General features: G+C 46.5%; 1 protein-coding gene across 1 annotated transcript in view; it reads right to left on the bottom strand.

The window, feature by feature from the left end:
- Positions 1 to 569: 569 nt before the first annotated feature.
- ANO2 (anoctamin 2) overlaps positions 570 to 15447 on the bottom strand; it is a 332293-nt gene continuing 317415 nt past the window's right edge. The window contains exons 24-25 of the mRNA XM_044996576.1: positions 2907 to 3012; positions 570 to 1963 (exon numbers count right to left, since the gene is read on the bottom strand). Coding sequence (XP_044852511.1) covers positions 1682 to 1963; positions 2907 to 3012 — 388 coding nt within the window. The 3' untranslated portion in view covers positions 570 to 1681. The remainder of the gene's footprint in view (positions 1964 to 2906; positions 3013 to 15447) is intronic.

Here is a 15447-nt window from a genome sequence, read left to right as displayed (position 1 = left end):
TGATCTTTTCCTGTAGTTTGCCTGCTTATCTCAGTAAACTGGAAACATCAGATAGACATAGCCAGTAGTTTATATTCATGACATTGTGTGAGGAGATTTTCAAGTATCATTTTTTTAGTTATCTCACAAACATCAAGGATGAGGTCAGATGCTATAATATTGCACATTCCTGCAACCTTAAAATACATACCTATCGGGCTGAGTGAATGTCATGTTACAGTGAGTCATTTTTTAAAAAGCAATTTTTCCTTCCTCATGGACAGGTGAAATTCAAAGGCTCCAGGACTATATATGAAATTATCTTGGAGATTTAAACAAAAACTCTAGTCAGATTTCTAAGTTGCCCCATCTAAAAGAACATCAACTTTCTTTGTTTCCAAAGCATTCTGTGCAGCAGTATATGTTAGGAGAGATTCCTCTACATGTGCTTTTGAGTTGAGATGGATTCAGAGGGTCTATTAAAAGCAATACATTTTTTAAGAAAGTTTTATTTTTAATCCATAACAGAATAAAATTATTCATTAGGTGCATTTAGATAAAAACCTAATTAGTGAATCTGTTTTTCCTCTCTCAGTAGAATACAGTTATGCATAACAATATCTTGATTTACAGTAAATACACAACAGCAACTTTTTGTTATTTCCAGAGCAACGTACATGAAGATATTGTCACGAGTTACAAGGCTTCACTCTACTTTCACTTATACCAGTTTTACACCAGTGTTGATATCAGCAGAGTTACTTCTGATCGACACCAGTTGGAGTTGAAGTCCCAGTTTAAGTGAGAGGTGAATTAGGCCCAGAGTATTTTGCTCAGAACAACAAACAGCGATGTGCTTAGCTAGTTCTATCATCTTTACTTCTTTCAGATGCTTATGTTGTGATCTGTCTCTGCTTATTATTCCGGCTCCTGCTAAGCCAACAACTGCAGGCCAAAATGCTCAGTAATCTTAATTTTTTTTCTCTTCCTGCTATTTTGTGCCTTTAACCATAGCTCTGCATCGGGAGTGCTGTGGTGAGCCCCACTGCAGTAAGATCACCAAGAGGCATTGTGCATCACGAAGGCACAATGATTCCTAGAGCCTCTGGGTGTGCAGAGGGAATGTGTTTATTGCTACATCTTTTGAGAGGATGCAATGTTCAGCCCCCTCTGTGGCTGGCCAGCTCTGCTGAAACGTGTGTGGTAGGGTCTATTGCCCATGATTCTTTGGAGTACATATTGCCCTACGGGCATGTTAGCAGGTAGCAATCCTTGCACTCAGGAGAGTGCAGGGACTGGGATTGTGGCTGGTCTTGGCACCGAGAATGCAAGAGTGGGGAGGGCTCCTTATTACTGATATTATAGTAGCCCGAGGAGATCTTGCCATGGACCAGAGTTCTATTGTGCTAGGCGCTGTACTCTGCCCTCCCCATTTCCCATGCTTCTGTGCAAGGGCCAGCCACAGCCATAACCCGGCTCTTTAATTTGCATTGAATAACGCTGAAAGTGCTGCAGCCCAGATAGCGTATAAAATGTTAGAGAGAAACTTACACCTGAAGTTTCTTGAGAAGTGACAGACTTCCTCCTCCACTGTCCCTGCCTATCGGTCCCTCCCTCCCTCACTCCAGTTTCAGGATCACATCACACAGTAAGTATACAGGTATCGCACATGTTCCATGGTACATTTCCTCCCCCTAAGGAGTCATACTTCTGTGTGCTGTGAGCTAAAGGATGTAAAGCTGCCTCGCTGACTCCGGCTAAACTGGCAGAAGCTTGCCGCTCGGTTCCTTCGGCCCTTTGTCTCGCCTTTGTTTCCGTGCTTGTCACGCGTGATAAAGCTTTCGATCAGTTTCAGCTTCTCATGCTCTTCCTTCAGGAAGAAATCAACAAGCATACTCTTCTCCTTTTTGATTTGTTCGCTGATGTCTTTGGGAATGTCAGGAATCATCCAGTCAACCAGCGCGCTGAGGAACATGACCAGGTTCTGCGAAATAAAGAGCAATAGAGCATACAATGCTAGCTAGGCTGGAAGGGTCTGTAATACTCAAACAGGCTGTAATAGAATCAAACCTCAGCTACGGAATAGTTAGAAATGCCCCATCAACCCAGTGGCACTTTACCATTCAAACATGTCATGTTTAAGCGCTGTCTGAAATTAGGCACCTAAATAAGGCTCTGATTCAGGAAAATGTCCCAGTTCAAGAAATCACTTATGCACGTGCTTAACTCCTACTGAACATAATGGATGAGTTAAATGCATATTTAAGTGCTGTCCTAAATATAAGGATACACTTAAGCACATGCTTAAGTGTTTTGCTGAACTGGGGCTCAAATGGCCCTGCAGGCTTATTCCACGCACATGTTCAAAGGTACTGAGCACCCAACAGCTTAGCTGGTAGAAACCAAAGCTCTCTACCCCAAGAGCAAGTATTGTATGGACAGTAGCAATGCAAGCATCCACCGCACATTGTCCCTCCATTGTGCTTCATTTGTGACCTGAAAAGACCACCTCTAGGGCCAACAAATCTCCATGCTCATTTCACTGTCAGGTTTCAGAGTAGCAGCCGTGTTAGTCTGTATCCGTAAAAAGAACAGGAGTACTTCTGGCACCTTAGAGACTAACACATTTATTTATTTATTTATGCTCAAATAAATGTTAGTTTCTAAGGTGCCACAAGTACTCCTGTTCTCATTCCACCCTCAGTTTCTCTGCTAAGAAGGAGGTTTTTGTGAGGTGGACACTAGCGCTGTGCGCAGGTTAGAATCCTGAATCTCAAATGATATGGATGCGCATGTGTAGCGGTACTGGCGGTGCCAGTGCCTGTAGTGTACAGGCAAAATGAATTGCATGCACCATACACATACATTAGCTTATCACAGGTGCTTCTGTGAGTGAAATTGTAATATGGTAAACTCAAAAGACTTACCTGAAATAGAATAACAAAAGCCAAGCGAGCAGATAAAACTGACCAGTACTGCTTAGAAAATTCATACTGATTTGGGGACCAAGGTGGTTCTCTGTAATCCTTGTACCTGCCAGTGAAGATAACTTGGTTAGCGCACACTTTCCAGCAATTGCCACCTACAGATTACACTAATTGCTTTGATAAAACAACTTTGCAGCAGCTAACTCTAGAGAATTGAATCCCCTGAGCATTATGTACTTCATTCCACACTATTAGTTACAATGCCAGGATCTGATCTCAGTCACCATTGGAGTTCTGGAATACCTCTATCGAATCCAACAGGGTTACTCTGGTTTTATACAGCTGTAACCAAGATTGGAATGTGGCCCTAATGGTGAAAATCTTTTAGTGTGGTTGGATTTCCTTTTGGAAAATAAAATATAGACCTGTTCTAGTCTTAAACTTAAACTTAAACTCACCTCAGTGCAGAGGGTCTTACATGCTGCAAACATATGTAAGTGATTGGGCAACAAAATGGCAAATGAAATGTAATGTGGATAAATGTAAAGTAATGCACATTGGAAAAAATAACCCCAACTATACATACAATATGATGGGGGCTAATTTAGCTACAATGAGTCAGGAAAAAGATCTTGGAGTCATCGTGGATAGTTTTCTGAAGATGTCCACGCAATGTGCAGAGGCGGTCAAAAAAGCAAACAGAATGTTAGGAATTATTAAAAAGGGGATAGAGAATAAGACTGAGAATATAGTATTGCCCTTATATAAATCTATGGTATGCCCACATCTCGAATACTGTGTACAGATGTGGTCTCCTCACCTCAAAAAAGATATTCTAGCACTAGAAAAGGTTCAGAAAAGGGCAACTAAAATGATTAGGGGTTTGGAGAGGGTCCCATATGAGGAAAGATTAAAGAGGCTAGGACTCTTCAGCTTGGAAAAGAGAAGACTAAGGGGGGATATGATAGAGGCATATAAAATCATGAGTGATGTGGAGAAAGTGAATAAGGAAAAGTTATTTACTTGTTCCCATAATACAAGAACTAGGGGTCACCAAATGAAATTAATAAGCAGCAGGTTTAAAACAAATAAAAGGAAGATCTTCTTCACGCAGCGCACAGTCAACTTGTGGAACTCCTTACCTGAGGAGGTTGTGAAGGCTAGGACTATAACAATGTTTAAAAGGGGACTGGATAAATTCATGGTGGCTAAGTCCATAAATGGCTATTAGCCAGGATGGGTAAGGCCTGGTCTACACTACGCATTTAAACCGATTTTAGCAGCATTAAACCGATTTAACGCCACACCCGTCCACACTAAGAAGCCCTTTATATCGATATAAAAGGCTCTTTAAACCGGTTTCTGTACTCCTCCCCGACGAGAGGAGTAGCGCTGAAATCGGTATTAGCATATCGGATTAGGGTTAGTGTGGCCACAAATCGATGGTATTGGCCTCTGGGTGGTATCCCACAGTGCACCATTGTGACTGCTCTGGACAGCAATCAGAACTCGGATGCACTGGCCAGGTAGACAGGAAAAGCCCCGCGAAATTTTGAATTTCATTTCCTGCTTGCCCAGCATGGAGAGCTCATCAGCACAGGTAATGATGCAGTCTCCTGAGAATCGAAAAAGAGCTCCAGCATGGACTGCACGGGAGGTACTGGATCTGATCTCTGTATGGGGAGAGGATTCCGTGCTAACAGAACTGTGTTCCAAAAGACGAAATGAAAAACTATTTGAAAAAATTTCCAAGGCTATGATGGAAAAAGGCCACACCAGGGACTCAGTGCAGTGCAGAGTGAAAGTTAAGGAGCTCAGACAAGCCTACCAGAAAACCAAAGAAGCAAACGGAAGGTCCGGTGCAGGGCCAAAAACATGCCGCTTCTATGCTGAGCTGTGTGCAATTTTAGGGGGCTGCGCCAGAACTACCCCACACCTGTCCGTGGATTCCAAGGTGGGGATGGTAATTGCAGCCATGGCTGAGGATTCTGCGGACGGGGAAGATGACGATGAAGAAGAGGAGGACGAGCTTGCAGAGAGCACACAGCACTCCGTTAGCCCCAACAGCCAGGAGCTTTTTCTGACCCAGATGGAATTACCCTCCCAGCCCTCCCAAGCCATATCCCAGACAATGAAGCCATGGAAGGGACCTCTGGTGAGTGTACCTTAGTAAATATAAAACATGGTTTAAAAGCAAGCGTTTTTTAATGATTGATTTGCCCTGAGGACTTGGGATGCATTCGCGGCCAGTAAAGTTACTTAGAAAAGTTTGTTAACATGTCTGGGGATTGAGCGGAAATCCTCCAGGGACATCTCGATGAAGCGCTCCTGGAGGTACTCCAAAAGCCTTTGCATAAGGTTTCTGGGCAAGGCAGCCTTGTTCCGTCCACCATGGTAGGACACTTTACCACGCCATGCATGTAGCAAGTAATCGGGTATCATTGCATGACAAAGCATAGCTGCGTATGGTCCCGGTGATTGCTGGCATTCCAGAAACATCCGTTCTTTATCTCGCTGTGTTATCCTCAGCAGAGTGATATCGTTCAGGGTAACCTGGTTGAAAATCAGGAATTTAATTAAGGGGACAGAGATGCCCATTTTCCTACTGGGCTCGTGGCCTGCTGCTTAAAAAAAATCCTTCCTTGCACGTAGCCAAGCGGGGGGAGGGGAGGAGTGAAATAGCGATGAGCTTTTTCGCGTTTGGCTAGGGATCTTCCCAGCTACCAGCCACGCGGTGGGGGGGGGGGAAAGGAGGGTGATTAGCAGTGAGCTTCCATGATACCAGCCACGCGGTGGGGGGAGGGGTAAACCATTGTATATATGAAGCCTGCAGAAGCCGAAAGACAGTGGCTTACCATGGCCGCATGCAAGCTGAATTCTGATGCCTGGACCTGCGTCTGTGAGATCTGTAACACCAGAGCCGCAGGCACTCAATATTAAGATGCAAAATGCGACCTTGTAGTGAAATCACATGTGCTATGTAAGGCGAATAGTGTTGTTCACTGTGAAAGAGTATAACCATTGTTCTGTAAAATGTATCTTTTTAAATACTTCTCTCCCTTTTTTCCCTCCCTCATGCAGCTGCAAATTTTTCAAGCCTCCCTACTCCATCCCAAAGGCTAGCTCAGATAAGGTGGAGGAAAAAGAAGACGCGAGATGAAATGTTCTCGGATATCATGGAAGTAACCCGCAAGGAAAGAGCTCATCTGAATGAGTGGAAGGAGGTGGTATCAAATTACAGGAAAGATTCCAGTGAACGTGAGGACAGGAGGGATGCTCGAGATGAGAGGTGGCGGCAGGAAGATCAGAGGTGTAGGCAGGAAGATCAGCGGTGGCGGGATGCAACTCTGGGGCTGCTGCGTGATCAAACTGACATGCTCCGGTGTCTGGTGGAGCTTCAGGAACGGCAGCAGGATCACAGAGTGCCGCTGCAGCCCCTGTATAACCACCCTCACCCATCACCATGTTCCACATCCTCCTCAACCAGATGTGTAAGAACGCGTGGGGGAGGCTCCGTGCACACACCCACTCCACCACCGTGGACAGCCCAACCAAAAGGCTGTCATTACTGTGAATTTTTTTTTAATGGCATTTTCCTTCCCTCCTATCCTCCTCCCAAACCACACCCGGGCTACCTTCTCAGTTCTCTCCCTCTTTTTATAATGAATTAATAAAGAATACATGGTTTTTAAACAATAGTGACTTTATTTCCTTAAGCAAGCTGTAATCGAAGGGGGAGGGTGGGTTGCTTACAGGGAATGAGTCAATCAAGGGGGGTGGGGGTTCATCAAGGGGAAACAAACACAGCAGTCACACCCTACCCTGGCCAGTGATGAAGCTCGTTTTCAAAGCTTCTCTGATGCGCACCGCTTCCTGGTGTGCTCTTCTAATCTCCCTGGTGTCTGGCTGCGCGTAATCAGCGGCCAGGTGATTTGCCTCAGCCTCCCACCCCGCCATAAAGGTCTCCCCCTTACTCTCACAGAGATTGTGGAGAACACAGCAAGCAGCAATAACAAAGGGGACATTGGTTTGGCTGAGGTCTGAGCGAGTCAGTAATGTGCGCCAGCGCGCCTTTAAATGGTCAAATGCACATTCTACCACCATTCTGCACTTGCTCAGCCTGTAGTTGAACAGCTCCTGACTACTGTCCAGGCTGCCTGTGTATGGCTTCATGAGCCATGGCATCAAGGGGTAGGCTGGGTCCCCCAGGATAACGACAGGCATTTCAACATCCCCAACTGTTATTTTCTGGTCTGGGAAGTAATTCCCTTGCTGCAGCTGTTTAAACAGAGTAGTGCTTCTGAAGACACGAGCGTCATGAACCCTTCCCGGCCATCCCACGTGGATGTTGGTGAAACGTCCCTTGTGATCCACCAGTGCTTGCAGCACCATTGAAAAGTACCCCTTGCGGTTTACGTACTGGGTGCCCTGGTGCTCCGGTGCCAAGATAGGGATATGGGTTCCATCTACCGCCACCCCACAGTTAGGGAATCCCATTGCAGCAAAGCCATCCACTATGGCCTGCATGTTTCCCAGAGTCACAACCTTTCGTAGCAGCAGCTTAATGATTGCTTTGGCTACTTGCATCACAGCAGCCCCCACAGTAGATTTTCCAACTCCAAATTGATTCCCGAATGACCGGTAGCTGTCTGGCGTTGCAAGCTTCCAGAGGGCTATTGCCACTCGCTTCTCCACTGTGAGGGCTGTTCTCATCTTGGTATTATGGCGTTTCAGGGCAGGAGAAAGCAAGTGACAAAGTTCCATGAAAGTGCCCTTACGCATGCGAACGTTTCGCAGCCACTGCAAATCGTCCCACACCTGCAAAACTATGCAGTCCCACCAGTCTGTGCTTGTTTCCCGGGCCCAAAATCGGCGTTCAATGGCTAGAACCTGCCCCATTACCATCAGGATCTCCAAAGCACAGGGGCCCACAGTTTGAGAGAATTCTGTGTCCATGTCCTCATCACTGTCATCGCCGCGCTGCCGTAGCCGCCGCCTCCTCGCTTGGCTTTGCAGGTCCTGGTTCAGCATAGACTGCATGAGAATGCGCAAGGTGTTTAAAATGTCCACGATTGTGGTATTGAGCTGAGCAGGGTCCATGCTTGCTGTGCTATGGCGTCTGCACAGTTCACCCAGGAAAAAAGGCGCGAAACGGTTGTCTGCTGCTTTCACGGAGGGAGGGGTGAGGCTGTACCCAGAACCACCCGCGACAATGATTTTTGCCCCATCAGGCACTGGTACCTCAACCCAGAATTCCAAGGGGTGGGGGAGACTGCAGGAACTATGGGATAGCTACAGGATAGCTACCCACAGTGCAACGCTCCGGAAATTGACGCTAGCCTTGGACCATGGACGCACACCGCCGAATTAACATGCGCTGTGTGGCTGCGTGCACTCGACTTTATACAATCTGTTTTACAAAAACGGTTTCTGAAAATCGGAATAATCCTGTAGTGTAGACGTACCCTAAGAATGGTGTCCCTAGCCTCTGTTCGTCAGAGGATGGAGATGGATGGCAGGAGAGAGATCACTTGATCATTGCCTGTTAGGTTTCACTCCCTCTGGGGCACCTGGCATTGGCCACTGTCGGTAGACAGATACTGGGCTAGATGGACCTTTGGTTTGACCCAGTACGGCCGTTCTTGTGTTCTTATATAATGAATAAAGATATACTGCAGTGTATTGAGATCAAAGAAGGCAATTAGTGGCTTGTGCAAAGATTGGAGTTCGAACCTGTTTTATTTTCCACTATCATTAATATTTTGGAAGAGGAAGTAAACAAGATGTTAAAAAAACCTGCAGATGCTACTAAACTGGAATGTTTTGCGAACATAAAAAAAGGACAGATATCAGACAAAGAGTGGTAAGATATTAAGGCAGGAAATAAAAATAATTTTGGAAAAATGCAAAGTAGCATAAATAAAACAAAACAGTTAAAGAGAAGATGAGATACAGATCTTGAAGGGACACCCTTTGAAAGCAGATACAGTGGGAAGAGCCTAAGGCTGACAGAGAACAGCAAGTTAGCACACATTTGCAACGTGACATGGCAGCAGAAAAGGACAGTGTGATTTGCAGCTGCATAAGCAAGGGCATGATGGAGCTGGGAGGTAATAGTTCTTCTGTAAACAGCTCAGATTAAAACCCGCACCTGGAATACTGCACTGGGGACCTCAGGATGAAAAAAGACTATTGACAAATTGAACACAATTTAGAGAAAAGCAAAACTGATCAGGGGCCTGTAGAGACTAACTTACCAGAAAATATTAACGCACTGAGTATATATTGCTCAGTTATGGGATGTAACAACTAAGGTTGGACATTATAACTATCCACAAACTGCTGAAGGATATAAACACCTGAGGCCTGGTCTACACGGGGGTGGAGGGGAGGGAATCAACCTAAGATATGCAACTTCAGCTACGAGACTAGGGTGGCTGAAGTCAACGTATCTTAGGTTGACTTACCTCATGTCCTCATGCCGTGGGGTCGACTGCCACCACTCCCCCGTCAACTCCGCTTCCGCCTCTTGCCGCAGTGGAGTACAGGAGTCAACAGCAGAACGATCGGGGATCAATTTATTGCATCTACACTAGACACGATAAATCGATCCCCAATAGATGCATCACTACCCACTGATCTGGCAGGTAGTGTAGATGTACCCTAATACTGAAGTCTATCATGTAGACACAATAAATCAATCCCCGATCACTCTGCTGTTGACTCCTGTACTCCACCGCGGCAAGAGGCAGAAGCAGAGTCAACGGTGGAGTGGCGGAAGTCAACCCTACACCGTGAGGACACGAGATAAGTCAACCTAAGATACGTCGACTTCAGCCACATTATTCTCGTTGCTGAAGTTGCGTATTTTAGGTCGATCTCTGGCCTTTACATTCTGCAGAGCATTCCTAAGAGTGTCTCTCTCAGGGACCCATCTCAACACATTAACTATCCCTCCACTTTATTCTCAAAATATTTAATTCTACAGATGATCAAGATGGGCATTGCAGACCTCTGGTGGTTCAGTGACCCCAGTTTGGCAATGACAAGACAGTCCAAGGCAAAAGTAAAATAAAGGAACAAGAAGTGGCCAATGTGGCTTTACAATAGACTGCCTCAAAGATCTGAAGGCAAAAAGGAATGTGTATTGGAAACAGGGAAGCCTGGAGGAAAGTAAACACAGATAGAAAGGGTCAGTTAAGGCTGGAAGAGAATGATGTTAGAGTAAAAAAGGAAGCTGAATCAATGTTAGACAAAGCGGTTAAGGAAAATAAAAGGCCTTGTACAAATATATCAGTGGGCTAAAATGTAGTGGGCTTAAATGTAATCATAGAGTCATAGGATTGGAATGGCCCTCGACAGGTCCACCTGCTAGACCACCCCGACAGGTATTCGCTCTTAAAAATCTCCAATGATAGAGATTCCACAACCTCCCTAGGCAATTATTCCAGTGCTTAATTACCTTGACAGTTAGGAAGCTTTTCCTAATGTCCAACCTAAACTGTCATTGCTGCAATATAAGCCCCCTGCTTCTTGTCTTATCCTCACAGGTTAACAGCAACAATTTACTTCCCTCCTCCTTGTAACAACCTTTTATGTACTTGAAAACTGTTATCGTGTCCCCTCTTGGACTTCTCTTCTCCAGACTAAACAAACCCAATTTTTTCAATCTTGCCTCATAGATCATGTTTTCTAGCCCTTTCATTAGTTTTGTTGCTCTTCTCTGGACTTTCTCCAGTTTGTCCACATCTGGGTGCCTGAAATGTGGCACCCAGAACTGGACACAATACTCCAGTTGAGACCTAATTAACGCAGAGTAGAGTGGAAGAATTACTTCTTGTGTTTTGCTTACTACACTCCTGCTAATACATCCCAGTATGATGTTTGCTTTTTTTGCAATAGTTTTATACTGTTGACTCATATTTAGCTTGTGATCCACTATGACCCCAGATTCCTTTCCTTAGTACTCCTTCCTAGGCAGTCATTTCAAAACTGGATGTCCTATTCTATTTTTATTTTAAATAGGTCTTTGATAAAAAAAATAAGGAAGAAATGAGTGAACAGTTGTGAGATAGAGATGGCTCTCATCAGTGTTTTGAAGCTGTGGATCATAAAGCAGGTGAATATGGGAATAATTGGAAAAAATTGAAATCATACAGATCTGTGAGTCCAGATGGATACCAGGTCACTAGGGAAACAGCTCATTCCAAAAAAAAAAAAAAAAGTGCTTCACAGGGCCAGTGCAAAAGGAAGCAGGTTTATGCTAAGGGAAACTCCCTTTAAAGATTTGTATCTGCCTTCTTTCTCTTCTGAATGTGCGTATGTGACCAGCATATTTCATGTATTCCATTATTGCATGAGATTATAAAGGTTAAAAGGACTAGGGCAATAAAAATGGCATATACCTTAACACAATTTGCTTTTAATTTGACTTTTGCAATAGCTACACAAATGTCCTTTTGCTCTGAAAAATCATTACAACTAATGATATGCAACAGATTAGCGTTGCAGCAGTGTTTATTTGGAAGTCGTGCCAAAGAGTTCACAGCATTGCATAAAATGCTGCTCAAAATATTCAGAGAATCTATACTGGATGTTCAGTGGGAGAATTTTCTAACTTGTTATGGTTATTTTTAAGATACCTTAATCTCTGGTAATGCCCGTAAGGAGCAAAATTCAATCTTATTGTAACTAGATTTATCTCCAGAGGTCACAGAAATCTAAGAATAAGAGAGGTCAGCTTGTTCCCAACGTATTTGCCAGAAAAAGAAACACAGATATTTTTTTAAATAAAAGGGACACTGTTTGTAGCATGTCTCCTGGGTTTGGAGTTAGATATCCTATGTTTTATCACAGTTAGTGTTCTAGCCAAAGCTGTGACTTTGATAAAATTTCACTAAGGCGGGTGATATTCAGAAATGGCCAGCAAACTTGCCAATATCTTCCCATAGTATTTTCCTGATAATTAAAGGTAGAAAAATGTTCTCATTTGTTTCTCACTGAACCAGCATCAGATTAGTCTGGTACAGAGTCAGACTTTTAACTTAGGTTTCGTAGGGTATGTCTTCACTACCGGCCGTATCGGCGGGTAGCAATCGATTTCTTGGGGATCGATATATCGCATCTAGATGAGACGCGATATATCGATCCCCAAACGTGCTCCTGTCGACTCCAGAACTCCACCAATGTGAACGGCGGTAGCGGAGTCGACATGGGGCGCCGCGGACGTCGATCCCACGCTGTGAGGACAGTAGGTAATTCGATCTAAGGTACTTCGACTTCAGCTACGCTATTCACATAGCTGAAGTTGCGTATCTTAGATCGATACCCCCCCCGCCCCCCAGTGTAGACCAGCCCTTATTTTCAGTACAGGAGACACTTTCTGCTCAGAGGGAAGAATTGGAATGTACCTGACATACAGCTTCAGACAATGAACCAGAATTACATACACTATGGTTTTGCTCTGCTACTTGTTTTGCAGCCCTATCAAGGCCATGTAAACCCAAGTAGTGCGTTTCGTCATTGCTGCCAGTGCACAATCTTCCAGGTAAATTAACAGTCATACACCAGACAAGGAAGCTGTGAGCAAGTCCAAGTAACTGGAACCAACGCCAGGACACCAGAGACACAACTGAAGTAAGATGGGCATGTCATAAGAATGACTGATGAGAGACTACCTAAAATAATAATGTATAGCCACCTTGGACAAGGAAAATCAGGGGGATGGAGGAGGGGAGAAGGAATGCTTCACAGGGTACGTCTAGACTACAAGACTATTTCGAATCAACTTAATTCGAATTTGTGGAATCGACCTTATGAAGTCGAAGTTGTGTATCCACACTAAATACACTAGTTCGACTGTGTGAGTCCACAGTAACGGGGCCAGTGTCGACTTTGGAAGCGGTGCACTGTGGGAAGCTATCCCACAGTTCCCGCACTCCCCGCTGCCCATTGGAATCCTGGGATTTCCCCCCAATGCATGCTGGGGGGAAAAATGTGTCGAGGGTGGTTTTGGGTAACTGTCATCATTGAACTGTCACTCCCGCCCTCTCTCCTTGAAAGCGCCGGCGGGAAATCTGTTCACGCCCTTCTCTGGTCGGTTACAGCTCGGACGCCACAGCACTGCGAGCATGGAGCCCGCTGCGATCATCGCTGCACTTATGGCCGTTGTCAACTCCTCGCACCTTATCGTCCACCTCTTCCACAGTCAGCTGCTGAGAAATCGGGCGAGGAGGCTCCGGCAGCGCGGTGAGGACAGGAAGTCACAGAGTGGCGCAGACCTCTCACAAAGCAGGGTACGCCGCGCAGTGGAGATCATGGTGGCAATGGGTCAAGTTCATGGTGTGGAACGGCGATTCTGGGCCCGGGAAACAAGCACGGACTGGTGGGACCGCATAGTGCTGCAGGTCTGGGATGAATCACAGTGGCTGCGGAACTTCAGGATGCGTAAGGGCACTTTCCTTGAACTCTGTGACTTGCTGTCCCCTGCCCTGAAGCGCCAGGACACCCGGATGCGAGCAGCCCTGACTGTGCAGAAGCGAGTGGCCATAGCCCTCTGGAAACTTGCAACGCCAGACAGCTACCGGTCAGTAGCGAACCACTTTGGCGTGGGCAAATCTACCGTAGGGCTTGCTGTGATTCAAGTAGCCCACGCAATCGTTGAGCAACTGTTCTCAAAGGTAGTGACCCTGGGAAACGTCCAGGTCGTCATAGATGGCTTCGGCGCGATGGGATTCCCAAACTGCGGTGGGGCTATAGATGGCACTCACATCCCTATCCTGGGACCGGCCCACCAGGCCAGCGAGTACATTAACCGAAAGGGCTACTTTTCTATGGTGCTGCAAGCACTGGTGGACCATAGCGGACGTTTTACCAACATCTACGTCGGGTGGCCGGGCAAGGTTCATGACGCGCGTGTGTTCAGGAACTCTGGTCTGTTTAAACGCCTCCAGGCAGGTAGTTTCTTCCCGGACCACAAAATAACGGTTGGGGATGTGCAGATGCCTACAGTGATCCTCGGGGACCCAGCCTACCCGCTAATGCCCTGGCTCATGAAGCCCTATACAGGCGCCTTGGACAGTGAGAAGGAACTCTTCAACTACCGGCTGAGCAAGTGCAGAATGGTGGTGGAGTGTGCTTTCGGACGTCTCAAGGGGAGATGGCGGAGCTTACTGACTCGCTCGGACCTCAGCGAAAAAAATACCCCCGTTGTTATTGCTGCTTGCTGTGTGCTCCACAATCTCTGTGAGAGCAAGGGGGAGACCTTTATGGCTGGATGGGAGGTTGAGGCCAATTGCCTGGCTGCTGATTACGCTCAGCCAGACAGCCGTGCCGATAGAAGATCCCAGCGGGAAGCGCTGTGCATCCGGGAGGCTTTGAAAGATAGGTTCCTCGGAGAGCAGGGTAACCTATGACTCTCCAGTTGATTTACAGAGAAGCTGAACCTGAGCCTGTTTCAGTGACTGTTGACTTCGATCTGCGGTTACATACCCCGTTCTCCAGGTTTCCCCCCTTCCAACACACGTTTTAAAATAACTTTAATGGAACACTGATTATTAATAAAGTTTTCTTTAATTATGAATTCCTGTTCAAGGGTTGAAACATGGACGCGGACTGTGGTGGGTACGGTGTGCACTGATGTCCAGACCGCTTCTACACTAGAGGAATGACAGGCTCCTGCTCCTACAGCGGTCTCTGGGGGGAGGACGATTGCAGGTGGGTGTGCAGGAAGGGGTGGGTTTGCAGGAAGGGGTGAGGGGTGCCGTCTTTGGGACGGAGTTTGGATGCAGGCTCTGGACTGGGGGTTGGGGCGTAGGAAGGGGTGAGGGGTGTGTGGGAAGGGTGAGTATGTGTCCGTGGATGAGGGCTCTTGCTGGGGCTCAGGGCATCGGAGAGGCTCGTGGCTGGGGGGAAGGGCATGGTAAGGGCAGCCTGCCTTGCCATTTGTGGATGTCAGGTGCTAGGACCCTGGGGCAGCATACACCTCACAGACTGACCCGGGGCAGCATTCACCTCCCAGAATGACCCTAGTGCCTAGTGACTGCAGTCTGTGTGTGTCCTGCTGTTGATCCTGCCCCCAAGTCTGTACCCTGGTAATGGAGGCTGTCCTATGCAATTAAAAAACCCCTCCCCCCCTTCACACAAAGTCTTCTGACAAGGAAAACGTGACGGAAACAGTGAATAACAACAAACTACTTTTAATACTCAACTACACAGTGGGGGGATGAAACTTGGATTTGGGACTGGGTGATCCAGGAAGGGAAGCACTTCTCACACTTTAGGGAATGAGAGCTGTTTGGTACATGAGCGCTCTGCTGGGGTGGAGTGACAGTTTTCACGGCCCCTAGTGCCCCTCCTTCTTGTGATTTTTGGTGAGGGGGGGACAGGACTTTGTGGCGGGGGAAGGCAGTTGCAGATACAGTTCAGGGGGGCTCTCTGCTCCTGCCTGCGGTCCTGCAGAACATCTACAAGGCGCCGGAGCGTGTCCGTTTGCTCCCTCATTAGCCCAAGCAGCGTTTGAGTCGCCTGCTGGTCTTCCTGC

The sequence above is a fragment of the Mauremys mutica genome, chromosome 1 (genome assembly GCF_020497125.1).
Source record: "Mauremys mutica isolate MM-2020 ecotype Southern chromosome 1, ASM2049712v1, whole genome shotgun sequence".
NCBI classification, from domain to species: domain Eukaryota; kingdom Metazoa; phylum Chordata; order Testudines; family Geoemydidae; genus Mauremys; species Mauremys mutica.
Note: the sequence above shows the minus strand (reverse complement) of the source record. Positions and strands in the feature narration are given on the sequence as shown.